The sequence below is a fragment of the Xenopus laevis genome, chromosome 6S (genome assembly GCF_017654675.1).
Source record: "Xenopus laevis strain J_2021 chromosome 6S, Xenopus_laevis_v10.1, whole genome shotgun sequence".
Taxonomy (NCBI): Eukaryota; Metazoa; Chordata; class Amphibia; order Anura; family Pipidae; genus Xenopus; species Xenopus laevis.
The window spans coordinates 121176074-121202439 of NC_054382.1; the positions used below are offsets into that span (position 1 = coordinate 121176074).

General features: G+C 35.5%; 1 protein-coding gene across 1 annotated transcript in view; it reads right to left on the reverse strand.

Moving 5' to 3' along the window:
* Positions 1 to 26366, reverse strand: part of LOC108719755 (CUB and sushi domain-containing protein 3-like) — a 489518-nt gene that overhangs the window by 159680 nt on the left and 303472 nt on the right. Inside the window, exons 30-32 of the mRNA XM_041567998.1 lie at positions 10809 to 10922; positions 10011 to 10106; positions 5573 to 5776 (exon numbers count right to left, since the gene is read on the reverse strand). Of these exons, the coding sequence (XP_041423932.1) occupies positions 5573 to 5776; positions 10011 to 10106; positions 10809 to 10922 (414 nt within the window). The remainder of the gene's footprint in view (positions 1 to 5572; positions 5777 to 10010; positions 10107 to 10808; positions 10923 to 26366) is intronic.

Sequence of the window (26366 nt, forward strand, 5' to 3'; positions counted from 1 at the left end):
TTATAGGTGTAAACAATGCAGGATTTTAAATGTATGAACATTGCAGGGGATGACATGTGTGATCAGGGCAGGGTTTTACAATCTGAGTCTGAGGTGTGAACAATGCAGGAGCCACTTAATCTCAGTATTGATACCTTCTAAATGTTACAAAACACTGTTCTTCAAAATGGCACTACAATACCAACATAAATTCTTGAGTGCACTAGATTGCTTCTACCTGAATTACATACTTGGAGGAGTAGATCTCTTTCTCAGGAATTCAACATTTGCAGACCTTTAAAAGTCATACGACTTTAAAACACTTTTCGGCAACAGCCTTATAACATTTATGATAGAAATGTGATGTTTCCATTCATTGTGGAAAACTTCTCCAGTTCCAGAACACTCATAAGGTCATGAGCGTTAACAGATCTGACCATGTCCCAAATAATTAGTGTAAGAAGGACGGGGGTCACTAGATCAACCTACAATAACCTTTGAGTCAGGGTTAGTCAGCATTTAGGGTAATAAGGATGGAATATACATGGGTTCACACATGATTTGCAGGACTCCTACATAGCAAAATATAATTGTAAATATTGTATTTGTGTATTTCATTATAAACATATGCAAGCAGTTTGGATTAAACATTACTCATTACAACAACCTTTCCTTAAAAACTTGGCCAACATATAATGTGGTTGAGTCAAGAATTCCGGTTGAGTAGAAAAATAAAATATTTTGAGAACCTTTTGAAAGCAATTCAAATATAATAATTTGTGTTTTGTTATAAACACTTTAAATATCATTACACTAATTGTGTTATTGCTAGCCTTTATTTATCTGGCCTGTTTTCGTATCCAGACAACAGAAGAGGTTGGCTTTTGTCACTTAAATGCTGCATATGTTAATTTATCAGATACATTTGTGAATAATGGGAATTGTATTGTTTTTTCTTTCTTTCTATGAAACTCAATCATAAAATGTAATAACTGTGGGACTAGTGGCACAGGAAGCACATAGATGCTTTGAGGATACAAATGATGATCTTATTTGCTTTACTGCTCCAATTTTCTTTCATTCACATCATTACTTTAAACAGTTGGGAGATTTCTGCCATATTGACATTTTTATCAATTAATTATTTTTTTGCAAAAATATCTGCTTTATTTTCCTTGAGCACACAGACTTCATAGTTAATACATTTTTTGTCCTGGCAGACACAACACACAATTTGGGTAGATCCAAAAATCCAATAAAATATAATGTATTTCTTTATGAATAGTGATGGGCGAATTTATTCGCCAGGCGCAAATTTGCGGCGAATTCCAGCGATTCAACGGCGTCACAAAAAAATGGACATGGGCGTCACAAAAAAATTGGACGCTGGCATAGACATATTTGTATGTATTAGATATTATATGGCAGTACTAACATATTGGGGCAAATTCACTAAGCGCCGAAGCGCCTAACGCTAGCGTCAATTCGCTAGCGTTGGTCATTTTCGTTACTTCGCAAATTCACTAACGAACGCTGGCGTACATTCGCTAGTGTTACTTCGCACCCTTACGCCTGCCGAATTTACGCAACGCACATAACTACGCAAATTCACTAACGCGCGCATTGTACTGAACGCTACCTTTTACGCTAGACTTCCTTCGCCACTTCAGACCAGACGAAGCGCAATAGAGTAGATAGGGATTGCTTCAAAAAAAGTTCAGATTTTTTCTTCTAAGTCCCAAAAAACGCTGGCGTTTTTTCTATATTATGGGTGATAGGCTGAAAAAGATTGAAAATTTTTTTGGGGCTCCCCTCCTTCCCCCCTACATTTCCTAACTCATGGCAACTTAACTATACAGTGGGCACATGTGTAGGGCAAAATAAAAATTTTATTTGATGTTTTGAAGGTTTCCCAGGCATTTGTAGTGCTGCTACATATTCCTCCATTGAAATTTGAATTTGGCGCCGTATGCAAATTAATCATCGCTAGCGTAACTTCGCCTCGCTTAGCGAATCAACGCTAGCGCAACTTCACAACCTTACGCTACCCCTGAGCGCAACCTCAGATTTTAGTGAATTTGCAGAGCGCTAGTGAAACTACGCCTAGCGAAGTGTGGCGAAGTACGGCGAAGTGCGCGAAGTTATGCCTGGCGCAACTACGAATCTTAGTGAATTTGCCCCATAGGGTCTTCCAGGTTCCTCCAATGGAATCTTTGACCTGGGTTCACCAATGCTTTAAAGAAACCCTGATGCTGACATCATCAAAAATATGGATATGGTCTACCATGAAATCATCAGTTTCACATTAATTTGGACCAATATGAATATAATATTTTTTTATCCAACACAACATTGTACAATGTTTTACATTTTTGTCATAGCCATACGTTTAGCCAGTACAACTGAAAATGGATAACATTGCATCAGGTTCTTTATTTAAATTTAGATTACTACAGCAGAAGGCTTAATATGTAGTGTGAGAGTATTTCTGCTCCACCCATGAATTCTACACTTCACCATCTGAAAATTTCGGCAGTCTCTCCCTCTTAAAAGCCATTTAGCAGTTGGCAGGGGAAGATTTAGCACACAGTTTGAAACCAAGGCACAGGAGCTGTTTACATAAAGAATTGTTACTAAACAGAGAGGTAAAATTCCTTTTTTACTATGATTAGAGGTTAATAAGTTAGGGACCACCATGTGGGGTTTTACCTTGACGTGGTATGGTGGCTTATCAATATTATGATCATAACTTTGTAACAAAAAAACCCTGTTTCAAAATTACATGCACTTGCATATTTACTTGAATCATTTAGACAGGGCTCTAAACGTTTTGAAATTGGCCTTAGGTGTGCACCCACAACCCCCCCGTTTTTGTATTTACAATGTGAGGATAATATGCATGGTGGTTAGAAACACACTCTAGTGGTAGACTTGCTTTCACATTTGTGTTTTTTTTTCCAACTTTCATTCTGCTTTGTATTCACCTTTTCTCATCTAAATATATAAATGGTCATATCACTACAGGTCACTTGTGGAGATAAAGCTGTTAACCCCAATGAGGACACCAGCCACTGGTCATCAAGGACCTGCTACATGAATGTAGATTCTATATTTCTAAACATTAAATAGCAGTCTATAAGCAAAATATGTTCCCTATCAATGCATGGTGCTGGCAGTGCCAAGTTGAGAACCGGAGGCAGCAAAAATGTCACTCCTGGTACCTTTAAGAGCCGAATTTCCGGTTTATAAACCTGGGAATTCAGCAAAAGAGTGTAATTACCTTCTCTGCACTATCAATGCCCCCCAACCCCCTCTGCCACAGAGAAAGTTAAGCATTGAAGGGGCCTCCTCAGAGGGCTCCTGCATTAGAAACGGCGAAGCATGTAGTCCTAGTTTCTAGTCATCCTTCAGTTATTATCAGTTAACAAAGCAACATGTATAGGGACAGCATGGGACAACACCATAATGTAAAATTAATATTTAAGTATAGATATACTGCCTAATTTTATTAGTTGGTGAAGACTGGGGAATTAATGTCATGTTGTGTAATTTGCATCAGGAGACAATATATCACTGTCAGGAAAACACAATTATCATCTTATTCAGCATATTTCATTAAGTGCACAAAACCTTTGAGAAAATGTAGAACAATACAAATTAACCCTGTAATGATGACTTCAGTGGTGTCTTGTGACATGCCTAATTGATTGACTCCATATATAAAAGAATGTGCTAATGTCATTAGAATACTTAAATAATTAACTATGAAAGCCATGCAAAATGATTGATGGCTGGAATCTGTTTTAAAACTATGAAACACTAGAACAGGGATAATATAAGAATCTCTATAGGCATGTCTACTTTATTCCAGATTTTGTTTCATCCAATTTGAACAGAATTTACTAGTAGATACATTGCTAAATTCATTTATTAGAATATGTAATCATATTGCTCAAAACAACAGTGTAGAATATAGGTAATGTAATTTTACCTTTCAGCAGGTATCAAAGGATGGATAGATAAAAAGATAGATATATAACAATTGAGAAATGCAAATATATCTATTTTTCTTGTAGTCAATGGATACAAAAAGGCATCGGTCACACTTCTCCCAAGTCTCTTGTGCAAAATAGTAGGATAAGTACAATGTATGTGCTCAGGTTTCACTAAAATCCAGCCAGTTTTCTGCCCCTTTACATTTCCAGTGTGTGGTCAGCTTTAGTTTTGTTTTTTAGTATCTACCCAGCAAATCTCTCCAAAGGAGAATAACATGATAGTGTGGACAATTAGGTTTAATTAAGTATGGATAATTAAGTCAAATCATGTAAAGTTTATGGAACTACAGTATATGAAAGGACCCCAATTTCCTGTGTAGTGATGGGCGAATTTATTCGCCAGGCGCGAATTCACGGCGAATTTACGCGATTCGCGTCAGGCGAATAAATTCGCGAAACGCCCGCGAAAATTCGCGGAAAAAATTCGTCAAAAACGGGCGCCGGCGTCATAAACGGGCGCCGGCGTAAAAAACGAGACGCCGGCGCCGTTTCGCGAATTTTTCGCCGTTTCGCGAATTTTGCGCAAAATTTGTGAATTTTTCGGCGAAGCGAAATGGCGCAAATTCGCCCATCACTAGTCCTGTGTGAAACATTGACTACACATTTTTGTGTATCTTTAATAAGAACTGGGTTGGTTTTATGTTTTTGTTTTACTTATAGCAGGTGTTTGTTGTGTCTTGCTTTGTTCTAGAGCAGGTTTAGCCTCTAGTGTCTGTAAACAAAAAACTCCCAACTTAATTTAGCAGGTCATTTGCCTTCTGACATTTTCTTGCTTTTGTTATTTACATTATAGTTATAATCATGCTTTAGCCATATGTTCTTGACTAGACCTTGTAATATTCGCTCCCTGGTTTAAAAAAAACAAAAAAAAAAACAGGCATTAGATGAGATATATATATATATATATATATATATATATATATATATATATATATATATATATATATATATATACATATCTAAGAATAGAAGATACACATGGTTTCAGGTTAAACTTTATCTTTAGACCTATTAATTAATTTATTTTTTTAGTCAAGTTATATTACAGTTGTCAACTAACAGCTTAGTCAATTCATAATTTTTGGTATCCATATTTTTACAGGAAAAAAAAAACAATGGCAAGAAAAAGCAAGTTGCTAACATACATAGATCTATGGACAGAAAGCTTGAATATCAGTCATAGACCCAAATTTTAAAAATGAGACAGGCCATTTCTGATGCTCTCATGCAAAAGTTCAAGAGAGCTCACCTTAGTTTTCTTGCACTTTTTAGATCCCTGCTAGGAAGATGTTTGTAACTTGTTTATTTATTTACTTTCTCACTGTAATACAGTAACCCCAAAATTGAAAGTGTTTTAAAGGAATGACAATTTAATCTGTCTAAATTGTGTCCCCAATAATAGAAAACCTATGGGTATGTTTCTGTAGCAAAATATTGCATACATTAAATTTGTATTTTTGCTTGTTCTATCTTAATGCTTCTGAAATAATTTTATGTGCTTGGATCCTATTTGAAGTAGGTACCCACACACTACTTACCTATACATGTTGGTAAGGAATCATTCCACTGAGCTAAGGCATTGGGCACTGCATCACATCGAATTGCTATTGACCCACGTAGAATATACCCAGGATTGCATTCAAACAGCACCACAGAACCAAGAGCAAACTCGTTTCCAATTCTCTTTCCAAACCGTGGTTCTGGAACTGAACTACATTGGGTGGCACTTGTTCTTGGAACAGCTGTAAAGGAATAACCATTTGTAACATAATGTTTATAAACAATTTGCAACTAGAGACACTAAAACATTAATTATTGTATCTTTGGATGCACATTCTTATAATGGAGTCTGTGATATTAATAAAATGTATAATTCTAATTTTAGTGTAATCGAAACCAGTAAAACCTTAAAGGAGAAGGAAAGGCTAAAATTAAGTAAGCTTTATCAGAAAGGTCTATATAAATACACCAGTAAACCCTCAAAGTGATGCTGCTCTGAGTCCTCTGTCAAAAGAAACACAGCATTTCTTTCCTTTTATTGTGTACACATGGGGCTTCTGTATCAGAATTTCTGTTTTCAGCATAAACCTCCAGGGCAGGGCTTGAGCATGCTCAGTTTACTCCTCTCCCCCTCCCTCCTCCCATCTCTGCTGAAATCTGAGCTCAGAGCTGTAAGTGAGCAGGGAGAGACTCAGGCAGGAAGTGATGTCACACCAAGCTTATATGGCAGCCTCTATCCTAAACAAACAGAGACAGTGTCTAGAGCTGTTTACTCAGGTATAATAAAGCATGCTGCAGAATAAATATAGCATTCTAGCTTGCACTATTGTGACTAATCTGTTGGCAATAAACTGTCTTGTAGCTTTCCTTCTCCTTTAATTCAGGTGATAATAGAGTGCTATTTGAGAAGGATCTTTTAACATGCTGAAAGAAAGATTAACAATCATGGATGGTCGAATTTGACCCGTTTCGTTTCGCCAAAAATTAGCCGCTGGCGAAATGTCGCAGACGCCCATTAAAGTCTATGGGTGTCACGCGCGTCTTTTTTTTTGACGCACATCTCCATACAAGTCTATGGGCGTCATTTTTTCGGCGAAACGAGGCGAAAAAATTCGCCCATCCCTATTAACAATAGCACTATCCCATCTACATATATGCCAAGGTTAGCTAGCAGAGAAATGATGGGCATTCTAGTTCCACAATGAGTTTTAGTCTACAATGCCCATTCAGACAACACATACTTATTATACTCATTACTATCAACAATTATATAAGATATACATTTATAAGGTATGGCAAGCTATTAATGACACAATGTTTACCATAGGTTGACAGTGCCTAGTTCATGAAATGCTAATACAAAACACACTTCATCCAGTGGCCACCAAGACATGGGTGTGAATGGTGCCCACATCAGTGCCATTTGCACCTGATTCTGGAGACAAAAATATTTACAACCAACAATAGTGGGTGAAAATATCAGGGAGCAAGATGAATAGTGGGCATTTTGCACCATGTCCTCCTTTTGTAAACACGTCCTTATATTTGATAATTTCTAGTACAAAAATAATATGTTACCCAGGTTAAGCAGGCCAATTATTAAAATAGCTGAGAATTTATTAAAAACCATTAAAGTTGAATTTTTCTATAAAGAATACAGAAAGCATTTATACTTGCATGAAAAATTAGGCTAATAATTACTGATCAGCTATGTGTTGTTCAGTTTTACAAATACAGGTTACCAAATCATCACCTAAAATTACTTTAAAATTGGAAAACTCTAACTTTTTTTTTTAGTTTCAGTTTCTGAAATCAGATTTTTCAAGAGACAGAACAGCAAGTCTAATATAACCATAACAAATAAAAAACACAAGTAAAACTAAAAGTTGATTAGGTCAGACTAGAGGAAAAGAACTTTCATTTAAAGCAGCATTGGGGGTTCTTCACAGTGAGGACAGTGAGGTTGTGGAATGCACTGCTGGATGATGTTGTGATGGCTGATTCTGTTAATGATTTTAATAGTGGATTGGATGATTTCTTGACATAATATCAAAGGCTATTATGATACTAAATTATATTTGTATCTACAGTACGTAACCCTATAATATGCTAAATATTAATTTAAAGCTGTACTTTCCCTTTACAGGGGAATGTTGATTTGTACAAAACAATCTTTTAAACGTAACTACTCTAAAGTGAAGAATGTCAAATTGATGTTAAATGAACTGCCAAAAAACGGTACCAAGGACAAGTAATATTAATCTAGTAGGGAATTTGTTTGTTTTGGCCAACCCCAGAGCTCGCCAATGACCAGCAAACAAAGTAGAATTACAGATTCATTAGCAAGAGTTTCCCCTGGTACTTAGCCAGGCTGCAGTCACAGAAAACCCTGCCAAGCATTAAGTTGGCTGTCCTATAGCATTTTAATGGCACATTAATGTTACTTAACACACAGCTTTGCAAAGCAATATTTACTAAATCTGAAGTGGTGGAAATTCTTGCACATGTTGTGGAGATAACAGCTGCAACTACATTTCAGTGGGCAGTCAGCTTTTTTTTCCAAGAATTTTGTTGGCATTTCATAAATATGTATAATTCTAACAATTGACTAAATGGAAAACATTAGACAATTTTTTCTAAAAAACAGAATGGTTCAACATATCACAACTATTAGCAGACATGCTTATCAGTGTTGGACTGGCCTGCTGGGGCTCTGGTTAAAATCCCAGTAGGCTCCAGCCTTGGTGGGCCCTTAGGTCCTCCAGTAATATTGGTGCGATGCAGTGACACAATTGAGCGATTGGGCACCACTTCCTGCACCACTAGATAAGTGCAGGAAGTTGCAGGTCAGCCAGCAGGTCCCACTGTCCAGACTGCACTGAGTGAGGCAACAGACCAGGGTAGACCTGGAATGAGAAGCAGCTACCATTGACACTGATGGCTGGCCTGGGAGTCTGCATGTAACCCATTGCCCCAGCGCATGCACACCATTTATGGTGCAGCTGAGAAGCTCTGTGGAAAGCATGCTGGCAGCAGGAAACACCACACACTACTTGGGGCAGCCTACTTGACTACTGGTATCCTTCCCTCTTTGACACACATTTGAATTTAAAATTAAGGATCTCCAAAGCTTAAAGGACAAGGAAAGGCAAAACAATAAAATCCAATTTTTACTTTCTTTAATGAAAAAGAAATCTATTTCCAATATACTTTAATTAAGCATGTGTACCCTTTTTATAAGAAACCTGACTGTATGCAATGAAATTCCCCCGGGGCCCTGGACACTCCAGTCCTACACTGATGCTAATAACATAAAAATGTGGCTTAGCTTAAAAATTAACTTTTTGTACAGGATATGAATGATTGATACATCAATGTAAATTAATAATTTACAATTTTTTTTTTTTACGAAACATCCTTTAAATCAGGTCGAACCCCTTGCATCAAATTTACACTAATGGAAGGTTCAGAAAAAGCAGAGTAGCACATCAAAGTTGACAGGTGAAATCTTGTGGATCTAGATTTTTTTTTGTAAGTGATCAACAACACAAATTTAGATCTGTGGTATGGCATCTGTCAACTACATGCTTTATTGCAGCATGTAAGGAGAATAAGAAATTATTAGGGTGCAAGTTAGTTCTGTCTGGAGGGGGGAGAATTCAAGGGTTCTATTCTACTTAGAAAACGCAAACCTAAAAATCAACTGCAATAAAACCTACAACCCTTTACAGGGGATACCTGGTCATAATATAGATACACATTTATTCTTTATTTCCTTCCAGTTTAGCAAAGAAAAGTCTACACATTAGTTATGTACATGTAACTGAATTATAGATTTACTCTTAGGTTTTGCTTTTCTTAACTGAATCAACCTTACTTTGTTTAAATACTGCATGAAAAGTAATTTATTACAGCAGAAATTTCTACTGTATTTAAGTAAGAGAATTATACACATTCATAATTATACAAAGTGAAATAGAATAATCTATGCAATTTTTTCTATTATGAATACTATAATCCCCTTAGTGCTAGTATAATTAAAATAATTGAATACATAATAATATACATAATACATAATATATATATACATATTAGAACAGAAAATATCACTAAAAATAAAAGGTTAGTGCAAATTACACCATTGTCAACTTTTTATTCCAAACAAAACATTCAGTATTGCTTTTATATCAGTAAATTCATATCATAAGATATCCTTCCCCACCAAATAAAATAAAAATAGGAGGCGTTTCATGAAATATCTAAGATTTTAATTCAAACTGAATCACTTTTTACTGAAATGTAACTGTAGGTGTGTGTGCATACAGAAATGATTATAATACCTTAAAAACAGGTTACTCTTAAGCATCTATACTGGCAAATGTAACAAAATTTCGTTTCTTTAAATATATTTTTTTTTAAAAAGTTTCAATGTAAATTTTTTTTCAACATATGCATCTCTGATATATATGAATTTACCTTGATAGACAAAGTGAAATCCCTTCGAAGTCATAGGTCCAATAGAAGTAAATTTAATTATAATCTGGTTACCAGAACTGAGTGGAAGCGATTCCCCTACTCAACAAAATAAATAAAACACAATTTATTAACAAGTCATAAGTCTAGGAAATGTAGAAAAACTATAGTAAAAATAGTAATATGGACAGAACGTTAGGAGTAAATTTATGAAACTATATTTTTCAAAGCATAGTTTGTTTGAAGAGCACATGTATTGTCATAGATATTTGGTGCAAATGGTCCATTAGTATTGGTCTCCTTGTTAACACAGGGTTGACATTCTTATGAATTAGCTAGTTATAGTCATTTGAACTTGCTTTTACTGTGCTGACAATGGGTTTATATTTTCAGCATAAGATAAATGTAATACAAAATGTCATTAGACAGTTCATAAAACATGTGGTTTTAAAAGGCTTGTAAATTCTTTAATTTAAAAAAATAAACCTGTATCTTATTTGCCTGAATAAAAAATGGGTTTATGGGGATTTCATTCACAGTTTATAAAACATTGGTTGTGCTTGTCTGAAGGACTGTTCCAAAAAATCTTTTCAAAAAGCCTTTCTTTATGTAAAACCAACTGAAAAGTGGCTCAGCAAAATTATATCTATTTTTCATGTGCAGTCATTTCAGAGCCCTCAATTTAATAAACAACTACTATGAACTCAAAGGTGTGTGTTTTGGAAGGAGTAATGCTAAAAATTACTAAAATGACATTCAATAAATATGCCTTGGATACTTGGCATCTCTTTTTAAAAGTACCTGAATGGGATCCTGAGAGAGATGATAAGAGAGAAGACTGTTGAGTTGGTCCATCATATACCTCAACTACGTCATGTAGAGTTGTCTGGAAAAACACAAACTGGCCAAAAACCACTAAAGAGCAATAACCAGTAGCAGAGAAAGAAAAGGGAGAGAAAAGAGAAAAAATCATGCACTAAGTTCATATTCTTTAAGATATTTGAAATTGTTAAAAAAATTTATGAACTATGGATATAAAACATAAATATAAGGCATTTCTTTGAATATGCCTGAAATATATATTATGCTATATAGACAAATATATTAAGTTGAAAATGTCTTGCTGTTATTATTGAACAGCACATTTAAATACAGTGCATTATAACCATATTGTATATCTGTCTTTTTAAAGAGGAGCAGATAACATGATGGAAATGGAAGTGATAATTTTTAAGGGACTGTGTTTGTTTTCATGAATATGAGTTAATGAAGCATGCTAAATTTTGCAAAGTAGATTACAAAAATAAAACAAAAACAGTATTAACCTGCTTCAACAGTCCCTCACACAAGTATTAAAGGGGTAAACCAGATGACCTTTTTAATTAACTGATTGCTCCTTTGTTATATTATTTTCATACTTTAAAAAACTCATTTTAAAAGTTAAATAATATTGCTTTCATTAAAAAATCATAAAAAAAATCTTAAATCATATGAACCTAGACACAAATTTCTCCATCACTATGCATGAATCCAATGATACATAGAATATTTTTTTTTCTCTGACATGATTATTTTTGTCATGCCCTACCAAATGTACATTGATGTTACTCATAAAATTACAAACAGACTTTTAGATCTCAGACTCTCAGGGGCCCATTTATAGTGATGGGCGAATTTGCGCCGTTTCGCTTCGCCGAAAAATTCGCGAATTTCGCAAAACGGCGAAAAATTCGCGAAACGGCGCCGGTGTCTCGTTTTTGACGCCGGCGCCCGTTTTTTCGACGCCGGCGCCCGTTTTTGACGCCAGCGTCCGTTTTTGACGCCAGCGTCCGGTTTTCGAAAAAAAAAATTTTGACGCCGGCGAATTTTTTCTGCGAATTTTCGTGGGCGTTTCGCGAATTTATTCGCTGGACGCGAATCGCGCAAATTCGCCGCGAATTCGCGCCTGGCGAATAAATTCGCCCATCACTACCCATTTACTAACAACCAAATTTAGTTTTTTTCCTGGATCTCTAAAAATTTATGATTTTTTCTATACTTATTGGAAATCTTCGAAAACTCAAGATTTATTAAGTGAAAAAAACATTGAAAACCTCTAAGGCAAAACTTTCACAAAACTGTAAACGTTGTTGGGGTACTATAGAAGTCAATGGCAGCTGCACTGGTTCTATTGGACCACTTTTAATAAATTTGGAACTTAAGAGTTATTTTGGATTTTTTCTCCACTTTAAATTGTCTGAAATACATTAATTTTTCAAAGGTTTTTGAGTTATTCATATTTTTAGGGCATTGTTCAGTACTTGTGGTTATATTTTTTATTTTGATTTTTTAAGAAATCTCACATTCGTAGTTTTAGAGCTTGTCAGTTTAGTTGTGCTTTCAAAAACCTCTGAAATCAGACCTTTATTAAACAAGCCTCAAGTAAAATCACTTTTTGATCTTGGCAATTATAATAGAACAGAGGAGGACAAGGTGCTCCAGAATTAGTTATAAAGTAACTCATCAAACAGTGAAAGTGGTCCGGGTGCACCAGCCCCAGACCCCCAGCTTCGGGGAGCGGTACAGCAGAAGATAAAGAAGCAGGGCTGACTGGCACTCAAACGGATCCACAAGACCAGAGATATTCAGTTAAAAAATAAATTTATTGGTAGAAAAATTAAAATTATAGCTTCATCTCCATCCACCCTACGTGTTTCACACCCTTCAGGGTGCTTAGTCATGGAGCCCATGTCTTAGGTGCTATAGATTGCACTAATAAAGAGTGACAATATCAAATGCCTTAAAATATTGCGCAAACAATGCACAAAATAACACATGCTATAAAATACTGCACACAATTCAGCTAAAACGAACATAAAAATATTACTTCTTAAGTTAGACAAGTGAACTTTTAGGGGCATATTTATCAAGGGTCTAAAAACTTAGAACTTCAAATTCAAAAAGACCAACCGAAATTAAGTTGAAGTTTTTTTTGGGTTGAATAGGTCCATTTTCAATCGAATAGGTCTGAATTTTGCTGAATTCTAATTGTTCAAATCTAAGGAATAGTGAATTTGATTGAATTCTAATCGACCAGTCCACCAATTGACTCCAAATAGGTTCTAGGAGGTCCCCCATAGGATATAACAGCAATTTGGCAGGTTTTAAATGGTGAATGGTCAAAGTTGAATTTTTAAAGAGACAGTACATGATAAATTTCGATATTCACATTTTTTGCAAATTCAAATCGAATTTGCACTATTCCATAGTACACAAAAATAGCTTGAAATTAGAATTTTTTCAATTTGAAACTTCACCTCGACCTTTGATAAATCCACCCCTTAGTGAATATACCATTAATTCTAAAAATCTAAGAAGTGACATAATTTTTAAGACATGCTAAAAATAACACTAAGGGGCAGATTTATCAATGGTTGAATTTCGAAGTTGAAAATACTTCGAAATTCAACCATCGAATTTAAATACTTCGAATTTGAATATCGAATTCCAAGTTTTTTTCATCAAATTTGGCAATCGTTCGATCAAATTAAAACGATTCGAAGGATTTCAGTGATCGATCAAAGGATTTTAATTCGATGTGTTAAGACTTTGAAAAAAGTTTGTAGAAGGTCTCCAAAGGCTAACAAAGCAATTCGGCAGGTTTAATTTGGCGAAGTATTGAAGTCAAAGTTTTTTTAAAGAGACAGTACTTCGATTATCGAATGGTCAAATATTCAAACTATTTTTACTTCAAATCGAATTCGAAGTAAATTCAAAGTCGTAGTATCCTATTCGATGGTTGTATCCAAAAAATTACTTCGAAGTTCAAATTTTTTTACTTTGAAAATTCCCTCAAATTCACTTTGACACGATAAATCTGCAATTTTTTTGACCTTTAGTGAATCTGCCCCATAGACTCTAATGGGTGAAAAAAATTTCAATTTGTCACACAATTTGTTGCGCTTCAAAAATTATTTGTCCTATTTCTGAAAATTCACGGCAATCAAAATGGGTTAGATTTGCCCATCACTACTGCTAATTTCTCTAACTGACTTCCTTTGTGTTAATTTATGGGGCTAAATGATTAATGTTACAGTACATATCAGTACTGCCTTTTAACTCTTAAAACCCCTAGCACAGAATGGAGTTCAATTGCTTACACATATAAAACAAAAACATATATAACAACTGGCAATCTCTTTGGGTTACGTAGTTTCTTATAAGTAAATCTGCCACCAAGACATACTGGGACTGCTACAAAAAAGCTTGAACACTTGGATATCGAATTAGAAGTTTTGAAATTACAACTATATGAATAAGAAAATCAACAGGTGCCATCATCAGTGCAGTTTTTAGGATCATATCTTAAATATATTTTGCACAGCCTATCAATTTTTACAGTTTTTATTGTTATACTGAACAATTCCTTTAAAGGGGATCTGTCACCCAAAAAAAATTATTCCAAAGCCTATTTTATTACATTAGTCAAGCAAAATAAACTTTAATTACACTATATACATTATTTGAATCTTGTTTCCATCAGTCTGGGAATTCATAATTATAGCCAGCAGGCAGGAGCCATTTTATGGACACTTTTATTAAGCCAAGCCTTGTATCATCTCAGAATCTTGTTTGTGCACCAGAATGGGGGACCTAATTGTCCATCCCCATGCACTAGCTACACAATTAAATGGTTAAGAGAACTTTTTTGATGCTGGCAGCCGTTTTGTTTTTTGGCGAATTTTTGGTGAATTTTTTCAGGTGAATTTTTGCGGGCGTTTCACGAATTTATTCGCCGGCGGTGAATCGCACAAATTCGGGGCAAATTTGCGCCTGGCGAATAAATTCGCCCATCACTATAAATAGCCTTGCCATTTATTTTGAATATTTTTGAACTGTTACAATTTTATATAACCAGATGTGTGATATTACCTATATGACATGCAGGTTACAACAATATTGCAATAAACAAGCCATTCAATAAATCACTGAAATAAGAGATCCAGTGTTCAGCTAGATCATCTTTTTGTGTAGAGTTAAGGCTGAAGGTTCTTGAGAGTATCAAGATAGATGGTGCACCTAGGCAAAGCTGGAACAACAATATGTTAAGTATTCATGCTTGTTTTTAACTACAGGTATGAGATATGTTTTTGTGTTTTGTGCAGAATGTGCTAGAACTTGATGCAAGCCCAAGAACCTGGTTCGTATTGACCATTGACCAGTGGTTTCAGAAAAGAGGATGCTTAAAATAATTTCTTATTGGAAATTTTTCTGAAGTAACTTTGATTTCATTCAGTTACTATACTGACGCTCGTTATTGAATTTGTTCTTTTCTGTTTTATTGCCACTAGCAAAACACAGGATGAATGCTTTAGTTTCCACACATTGATTTTTAGAAAAAAAACTAAAGCAGTCTGAACTTGCTGGTCAATATTACATCTCTGAATAACAAATAAGATGTGTACCATCAATACTCAGCTCTTAGTTTCAAGTTTGCTTGTAAAGTATACAGCTTAAAAACATTCGATCGGAAGTACAAGTATAAATTTGTTTTGATAACTCACTATAATGGTGAAGAAAGGATTCTGAAACCCCTAAAAACGTTTTAGGCATGCTAAAAATATTGCTATAAATCTTATAATACTAATGAAAAAATTTAAAACATTATTGGAGGCACTACAGAACACTGCAGTAGCATCTGCAAGAAATATAAGTGTTCTAAGGGGTTACATTTTTTATGACTTGGATAGTAATCTAGCTGCAGCTTGTAGAGGTACCATACCTTCCTACTGTCCCGTTTTTTGGGGGACAGTCCTGATTTTAGTAGCTCAAACGGTAGTCACCGATTGTTGCTGAAATGTCCCAACTTTCTCTTTGATCTCCTTGCACTGAACAGCCAGAAAAATATACAAAGTTTCTACCTTAATTGGCTTTTGAGAGCCCAGAATACATGGCAGTTAAGAAAATGTGTGGTGTATTATCCCACTGTTTTTTACACAGCATAATAAATATGCCCCCTAGAGTGTTGGATACTTCAGGAAATCCAGCCAGTAGATGACACTGTTAGGAACCTATGCGTATGTTTAGCATGGCGGAAACACCCATGCTATATACTGAATAACATTACGATAAAATCCTATCACTGACCTCTAGGTTCCTCTTTTTGATAAATAAACCATGTTATTATGGTCTATGGGACAAGTAGGCCTGTTACACCTAAAAACACACAATTCACAAGTTTAACTTTTTCTTTAATAACTGTATAGTATGTATACAGTTGCACTGTATGTAAATACTTTGTTTTACTCTTTGTGAATATGTCACTCCATTCAGGTGGCATGTGGTCATGTGACAGCTTCATTATTGAAAAGCAGCTCAAATGCAACAATTTGAAACTGGAAAAAAAATGTTTCTGAAAAAACATACTTAATAAACCTGCAAATGGACTCCCATTTATCTTTTTCCTCACAAGCATTTTTTCTCTACGGGGAGAAATCCATAACTGGATCCTTTTTAAGTGTGGATATGGAATATTTAGTATTTTTAGTGCAAAACGTATTTTTTGATGGCAGGGATTTTGTCAATTCTGTCAGAACACTGCGCTTTGATCGATTTCCCATAGCAGAAACTTTTATAAAGTCTGTTGGGAAGTTATTTTGGTGTTTTCTTTTCCTTAGTATATTCTCTCTGAATATCTGGGCTGTAAGCCTAAACCTGTTAATAAATAGCTTGTTCTGTACGGTAGCTACAATAAATTTAAAATCGGAAGATTTATTCAACACAAGTAGGACAAAAATTTGTTATTCAACAGGAATGGTTAGAAATTTAAATTTGTTTGATTATTTTTAGTTTGTTATTTTGATATATGTTTATTACACACTTAGGGGCCGATTCATCAAGGGTCGAATATCGAGAGTTTATTAACCCTCGATATTCGACTGGGAATTAAAATCCTTCAACTTCGAATATCGAAGTCGAAGGATTTTAGCGCAAATATTTCGAACGATTCGAAGGATTTTAATCCAACGATCGAAGGATTATCCTTCGACCAAAAAAACTTAGGAAAGCCTATGGGGACCTTCCCCATAGGCTAACATTGACTTCGGTAGCTTTTAGATTGTGAACTAGGGGGTCAAAGTTTTTTCTTAAAGAGACAGTACTTCGACTATCGAATAGTCGAATAGTAGAACGATTTTAAGTTCGAATGCTTCGATTCGAAGTCGAAGTTGTAGTTGAAGGTCGAAGTAGCCCATCCGATGGTTGAAGTAGCCCAAAAAAACACTTCGAAGTTTTTTTACTTCAAATCATTCACTCGAAGTTAGTGAATCGGCCCCATAATCTTTTAAGTTCAATTTATGAGCAAGAATTGGAGATAAGAAGGGAAAATAGAAAGTCAAAGCTTTAACTAGAAACCGTTTGCAGCAAAGATACACATTCTTACATTCCTACTAGTCTATTGCCCACTACTCCTGTGCTGTATACTGTTGCTGTACATGTTATAATATTAATTTGCTAAATATTTGATGTTTTTTGCAACCAGAGTAGGTTCCTTTGTTTTTTTAAAGCATTGTTTTTGTTATCCTATTATTATTTACAACATTTCCTTTCTACCATTTATTGTCATCTCCTACTCCTACTCTTTTTATAAACCTGTAGGAACATATTCTTCTGAAAAGATTGGACCTAATGAATAGCAAATAAGAAAGAGACACAAATAAGTCACAAAAGAAGTGGGAGGGCATAGCACACATAATGTGAATGGAACAGTGTCTCAACACCTAGAATATATATTATTAGTTGCAAAATTTAAATAGCAAAAGATGAAAACTGGTTATGTGGGAGTATGTGGGACAAAACACAGTGGTCATTATGGAAAGAAAGCTTGGCTGCCTCAGTCAATTACAGTCAAACAATGGCCTCATCTCTGCCTGTAAACAGCATAGTGAATTATTATCATCACATCCTTTATTGATATCACGCCAAAATATTCTTCAGCTCGCTTGGCAGGTACTGAAAACAACACATTTTTATAATGAAGCAGGAGGTGAGAGGGTTTTGCAAGAGCTTATAGTTTAAAAGGAGAATGGGAAAATGAAAGAAAAGCAAATGCATTTATTTGGACATCCGTATAGTTACATAGTTAACTTGGGTTGAAAATTACAAAAGACCATTAAGTCCCTCAACCCCTAAAATAACCCCCAAATGTGTATTTCTGTATATAAATACACTCACATTTATAAAACTACACATGCCTATACTAAACTAACTGTAGATCTTAAGATCACAATAGTGAGTTGGATATTATGCTTGTCCGAGAAGTCAATGCTGCAATCAGAAATCAGCACCTGATCCTTTTTATTCATGGATGCAGGAAAGACCACATTGCCTTCAAGGGTCACAGTCATAGCAAGGTTCTAGACAGCACTTCAAGGCAATTGTTTATGCTGAGTTTAAAATGTCATAAGCAAGTATTCAGGCCCACACTGACCCTTTCATGTTTCAAGCTTGATAATAGGTCATATTGCTTGAGTGGCCTGTGCCAATGGCCAATGATGTAAATAAAGGCACTTTACCTTAACTAAGGAATGTCCTTGGAGTGCTGTCCAGAACCTTGGTAGGAAGACACGCTAAAAGGGATTAACAAAACATGACTTAACATCACCACCTGGCATGGTGTTCCACAACCTCACTGCCCTCATCGTGAAGAACCACCTACACTGCTGCAAATTAAAATTAAGTTCAAGTCTAAAGGGGTTGCCTCTTGTTCTATTCTGTCTATTATCTGTCTATAATGCCCTCTTATGTCCTGTTGCTAGCATCATTCCTCCAGTGAAAATCATCCCACCCATGTTAGACTTTCCTTTATAGTTTAATTGTTCCATTTGTTTCCAGTTTGGTTGCACATCTCTGCACACTTTCCAGCTCATTAAAATTATTCTTAAAGGAATTGTTCAGTGTAAAAATAAAAACTGGGGAAATAAATAGTCTGTGCAAAATCCAAAATGTTTCTAATTTAGTTAGTTAGGCAAAAATGTAATGTATAAAGGCTGAGTGGACTGGATGTGTAACATAATAGCCAGAACACTACTTCCTGCTTTTCAGCTCTCTTGGTTTCACTGATTGGTTACCCTGGCGACCAAGCAGTAACCAATCAGTGACTTGCGGCACATGGGTCATATCTGTTACTTTTGAATCTGAGCTCAATGCTGAGGATCAATTGCAAACTCACTGAACAGATATGCCCCATGTGGCCCCATTCAAATCGCTGACTAAGTGAAAAAGAGCTGAAAAGCAGGAAGTAGTGTTCTGGCTATTATGTTACACATCCAGTCACTCCAGCCTTTATACATTATATTTTTGCTAAGTATATTAGAAACATTTTTTTATTTTGCACAGCCTATTTATTTACCCAGTTTTTATTTTCACACTGAACTGTTCCTTTAATAACTGGGACCCAAAGCTGAATTGCAATTGAATCAAGTGAGACCTTACCAGAGATTCATAAAGAGGCAACATTATATTTCCATCACTTAATTTAATTCCACTCATTATAGTTGCATACCTTAAATTGTCACCACTCTTTGTAATCTATCCTTCAGCCAGTTCTCTATCAATGTCTAAATTATGTTCCAGGATAATATTCCTCTATTAATCAGTAACCTTGAGAGTGGTACTGTATCATATGCTTGAGAAAAACTATACAGATTACATCTACTGCCTACCCAAAGTTGAGATTTCTACTTACCTCCTTATTGAAGGCAATTGGAAGATCTATAAAACTAACAGCATTGTGATTGTATGCATAATAACTGGTGGCCAGGTAAGAGTTAAATAGCTTTTGTCATTTGTCAAAAAGTAATTGTTAACTTTAAAAAACATTTATTTACATTTTCTGCCAGTTCAATTACCCATCTGATTATCTTCAACCACAATACCCATTCTATTTTTCTACCATAACAATGATTTCTAAGCTTATATAATTTCTCCTGTCCATTAGAATTGGAAATAAATATCTAAATAACTCTTCTGAGCTATAAAATCATGTTTTAGCTGCTCAAGGTTACAACGTTTTAAGATTTATCTCTCGTCTGTATAACAAACAGTGGGGAAACACACTCTACAAACACCTACTCAGAAAACATCCAAAATAAAAACAAATTGATACAATCTAATAAAATAAAAGACTGCTTTTTAGGGCATTGCAAAATATACGTGCTGCTGTGAGAATTATCTGATGTTCAAGTGAGCATTGTTTATGAAGAAATAAAACAATCACGGGCTGCTGTTGAAGAGATCATATCTCAGACAAGCCAATTCTCATTTGTTTGATTTATACTTTTTGTGATTTCATTTTCTCAAATGAGCTGCAGCATATCAAGTTAATATTAGATAAACAACACCACTGTAAATCTTCAGTTTCACTATGTTTTTAAGCAGTTCCTTTTGTACTTGTTAATAGGCATAATTATCATGATGATTTTTGTTATAACATGGATTATTATTATTATTATTAACATGTATTTATATAGCGCCAACATATTGAGTAGCACTGTAAAGTAAATGTGATTATACAACTAAATCACATGAATTACATACATAGAATATATGGAGTAACAAACATCACAATCAATACAGGTACAAAAAGGTGAGGAAGGCCCTATGCATAGGCATACAGTCTAAAGGGAAGGGAGTAATACACAAGGTGTGGGAGTGGGCAAGATCGAATTAAGTGGGTGAGAAATGTGGTATTGTATGTGGTGTTGCGTTTGGTAGTTAAGCAGAGTGAGGGTAGGCTTCTCGAAAGAAGTGCGTTTTAAAGGAAAACTATACCCCCAAAATGAATACTTAAGCAACCGATTTTATATCAAATTGAATGACATATTAAAGAATCTTACCAAACTGGAATATATATTTACATAAATATTGCCCTTTTACATCTCTTGCCTTGAACCACCATTTCGTGACTCTATCTGTGCTGCCTCAGAGATCACCTGACCAGAAATACTACAACACTAACTGTAACAGGAAGAAGTGTGGAAGCAAAAGGCTCATGTGACCTTACATGTGGTTTGTATGTGTGCACAGTGAATCCTACGATCTCAGGGGGCGGCCCTTATTTTTTAAAATGGCAATTTTCTATTTATGATTATCCAATGGCACATACTACTAAAAAAGTATATTATTATGATAATGGTTCATTTACATGAAGCAGGGTTTTACACATGAGCTGTTTTACTTTTAAATAGAGACCTACATTGTTTGGGGGGTATAGTTTTCCTTTAAGAGATTTCTTGAAAGCAGAAAGGTTTGATAAGATTAAACTGTAGTTTCAATCTACAGATCCCCAGCAGTCACTTTGCACACTGCCTTCTTCTATTGAGAATTATAGCAGGAGATGTGCACCATTTTGTCTTCCTCAGTGCATACAATTAACATTTCTGCCTGGGGGAATTGTAAATAAGCTTAATAGTGTATAACTAATAAACTACATTGATGCTATCATGATATAACTGGTGTCAGCATCAGCAACACACATCCACTATTTGTGCTATTTGTGTTGCAGCACAGTCCTGTCTTCACCACCTGCCATAGCGCAGGCAATAAGTACAGGGCATTTTGAAGCTTGTGTCTGCTTGCACTCTCTAACTTGCATATCTGAATGGCATGTAAGTTATGGTATGGAAGGGGGATGCTTACATATCTTCCACCACTGACCTGTTTATACAGAACTGCCGACCATATGCAGCATTGTATTCATAACAGGTGCACAGGTCTTAGTGCTTCAGTTTGAAAAAAAACTTGGCAGATGATACCCATTTTTTGAGCTTTTCTCCTTGCCCTGCATACAATAAATGGGCTTTAATGGCTGCCACATTTGTAGCCAAGCATTAGTCTGAAGGAAACCCAGTTAAGGGGGACTTTCCATGATTTGGATCGCCATACAGTACTTTAAGTCTACTAAAAAAATAATTCAAACCTTGAATAAACCCAATAGCATTGTTTTGCCACATTGGTTTCGCCTAGTTTAGTTCCTTTTATGCACAAAGTACTATTTTCTCATTACAGAAAATAATTGTAAAAGAAACAGAATTGTTTTATTCAAATAGACTCTATGGGGCAAATTCACTAAAGCCCGAAGTGGCTAACGCTAGTGCAAATTCGCCAGCGTGACGTCATTTTGTCACTTCACCGATTTACTAACAGGTGCTGGCGTAAATACGCTAGCGAAGTGGACCTACTCTAGCGCTACTTCGCACCCTTACGCCAGGCGAAGTTTCGCTATGGTGAAGGGACGTAACTACGCTAATTAACTAACTTACGGATTTTAATGAACATTAACTCTTGCGCCAGACTTGCCTTCACCAACTGAGACCAGGCAAAGTGCAATCGAGTAGATAGGACTTGCTTCAAAAAAAGTTGAAAAAAAAGTCCCAAAAAACACTGGCGTCTTTTCCTTTTTAAGGGTGATATGCTGAAAAAGATTGTACATTTCCCCCCCCTACATTTCCTAACATATGGCACCTAAACTATACAGTGGGCAAATGCATTGGGTAAAATAACAACTCTATTTTATTTTATGAAGCTTTCCCAGCTTGTGTATTGTAATGTATTTGGTCCTACATATACGTCCATTGTACTTTAACTTGGCGCAGTATGCAAATTAGGCATCGCTAGCGTAACTTCGCTTTGCTTGACGAATTAACGCTAGAGCAACTACGCTACCGTTCGCCTCCCTGAGCACAACTTCGCATTTTAGTGAATTTGCGTAGCGCTGGCAAAACTACACCTTTGCCGATTTACTAACGGTAGCTGCCATAAATTCGCTGGCATAATTTCGCCAAGGAGATAGTCTCTGGCGCAACTTCGCACTCTAACGCCAGGCTAATTTTCGGTCTGGCGAAAGAGCTTTACTACGCAAATTCAATAAGTTTTTTATTTTACTGACCGTTACCTCTATCGCCAGACTTGGCTTCGCCACCTCAGACCAGGCGAAGTGCAATAGAGTAGATAGGAGTTCCTCAAAAAAAAGTTGAAAATTTTTCTAAGTCCCAAAAAACGCTGGGTGATAGACTGAAAAAGATCATAAATTATTTTTTGGGGTACCCTCCTTCCCCCCTACATTTGCTAACATATGACACCTAAACTATACTGTGGGCACATGTGTAGGTAATTATAACAACTTTATATAATTTTATTAAGGTTCCCTGGCCTTGTGTAGTGTAATGTATTTGCTGCAGCATACACGACCATTGTACTTTAACTGCACACCCTCTGCTAATTAGCCGACGCTAGTGTAACTTCGAACTGCTGAGCGTAATTTCGCCAGTATTTGGTACCCTGTGTGCAACGTCGGATCTTCGTCAATTAGTGTTGTCCAGGTGAATTTTCGCCTGGTGAAGTTTTGCGATGTGCACGAAGCCAGCGCTGGCGAATTTTCACCGGTTAGTGAATTTGCCCCTATAGAAGATGGCCATCCAGTAATTTAAGCTTCCTGGATAACAAGTTTCCAGATAATGGATCCCATACCTGTACAAGTAAAAAATTATAATAAAAGACTTTTGCCCTTAGAAAGCAAAATCTAAATATGTGTCAGTGTATCCAAATCTGTAGTCTTGAAGCAATTTGTACTGTAGCTGTTGTATTCTAAGTATGACTAGATTTGTAGTATTACAATAGAAGGTACAGGTGAGGCATACGTTATTGCTAGTCATAATATGCCTTGGATGCCTTGGGTGTAAAAATGTTCCCTGGAGATTTGTCTGAGATGTTTTAAACAGGTAACTTTTCCATGAGACATTACAAATAAGGCAAAAATTAACAAGAAATGAACAATAGCTATGTCTATGACCAGAAACAAATTCAATAGATTTTAAAGGAAACATTTGTGAGCTACTTCATAGATGCAGCCATGTCATTTTGCTTTGCTGGTTATGGTCTAATTGATCATAAACAACCAATTGCTTTGCTGGTTATGGTCTAATTGATCATAAACAACCAATCACAAAAGGTCTGGTCTCATGTCACCAGTGATGTCCTGTTTCTTGTCTTCAGACCTTCCCAGTGCTAAAACCCTTTAAAGATTGAAGACTAAAATGTATGCTTCTTACCCACACTACACGTTCCTAAAATGTTCCAACTGTATTACATTAGTCTACGAGTGAGCATATAAATATATGTGTTAGAAAGTTTCGCCTAATAATGACTGTGGAATATTAAAGGCAAGGCCTTTGATCGGGTCAGTTGCATAATTTGTGCCTGACTCACTATATAATTACAAGTTCTCAGAATTATTCAAGTTATGCCATTTAAACATTTTATATCCAGAATGCATTTCTTTAATACACGTTTTACAGGTTCTATATTTTTCTTTTTCAAGCTAAAAGCTAGTTCCCTGGAAACATAATGAAGATAAGAAGGATGATAGATTAAGCATTCTCCTTTGCCTCCAATTATAGTTCCCCTAACCTTTTAAACATCCATCCTAGCTTTATTAATAACTATTAGCTTCAGTATTATTTTGAAAACATAGCAGCCCAGCCAATCACAGTTATTGCTCCCAAACAACAGTAAAACTCTCGGAGATCACATCTCTAGCAAACATTTTTATTAAGCATTATTAAACATAATAACAAATATATTCCCAAAACAGGCTGTGCCTGCACAATAAAATAAATAAATCAAACTGCTGTAAATTTGAACATTACAATTTATAGAGAAGTAGGTTGCCTGTGTTTGGGGGATTTATTTGTTTTCATAATTCCAAATACAGTACCTTTGTCAGACAAGCAAAAGTACATTACTTAGGAAATAAAATCAGAAGTATATTATACGTCTACATCAGGTATTAGTCTTCAGTGAATTTAACGAAAAAGCAGACATTTTGCATTGATTTTACCTTCATTTTTATCATTTTTATAACACATTTTTTTATACTCAAATGAATCTCTTCTCACTAAATTGCATTCAGATGAGATAATGATAAACTAGACATCTCTGCTAAACTAATCATGATTTTTACTTTGCTTCTTATCATATATTTCTTTTTGACTTTAGGCCAGGGACAAAGTAATGTTGTTATTTGTATGTTTAAATCTAATCTGCAAAGAGAACCCTGAACACTTGCCATTAACCAGACTGAGAGGCACATTTATCAAGGGTCGAAATTTTGAATTCATGTGAAATTTAACCAATTGAAATGTATTAATAATTTGATCAAAGTCGATTCGAGTTTTTTCTCCGAAAAAAAACTCCAATGTCAGGAAGGCTGTAAACATCTCCATATTGATCCCTGGACCTCTCTCATTGATTTAAACACCAATTTTGCAGGAGCCAGAGTAAGATAAATCTCGAAAATTGGATATGAATTTTTTTAAAAAAAACTCAAATTAAATTTGAATAACTCCCTAGTCAAATCTGATAGTTTTGACCATAAAAAAATTAAAATTTCTAACTTGAATTTTCAATTTGCCCTTTAAATCAATATACTTTTTTGTGGCAACTTTTTTTGCACAAAATACAACAATGTCAATGGGTGTTTTTTGCAACAACTTTTTCAAAGCAAAATACATTAAAATCATTGGGTTTTTCACTGCAACTTTTCTCATACAAAATACATTGGCGTCAATGGGTGTTTTGTTGTTGCACCCTTGATCTTCTTTTTAGTTATAATTGTCACCAGTGTGTCCTACTCGCCTCTTCTTCTGAATCACATGCAAGTGCTTCTATTGGGACAAGGGAAGCCTAGAGCTCCAGTACCTTCAAGCTGTTGGTAATTCCAGGTTACCTGCTTCAAGTTGTGTCAATAAGAGCAATAGACTTGCACCCATTGGGAAATGCCACAATTGCCATTTAAATTTGTATGCAAATCCAATGAAAATGCTGAATAGTCCTATATTCATAAGAGGTTCACTGGGAACAACATATATACATCCCCTACCTGCCCCATAATTTGCAAAGCATACAGTGTCGTTGCACATAGTGAAAAGAAGCCCTGTCCTTGTTGCCTGTTCTATGACAGGCGCTAAGTAAAGGGCTCTCTGTCATCTGTCAGTGTTGTGTTCTGCACCTTAGAAAATCAGATGTGAGGAGTAGAGCATAGCTTTGCAAATGCATAGTGAATTACTTTTTAAGCCCCTTATTGTTTTGCACTTGCGTCCAAGGCATTAGAACATCACACCTTATGTGTATATCCATTACCTGAAAGATGACCCCAATATCGCTGAACTTCTATCGACATATAGCTCACTGTTGATTATTGAGGTAGTCATTATATGGTGAGCATTTTGGCCTGATGTTGCTCTGCACCAAATACTCACACTCATTGCCAATGGAAAAAATCACGCGTTGAAGGGAACTGTAGGTGGTTTCTATTTATCCAAC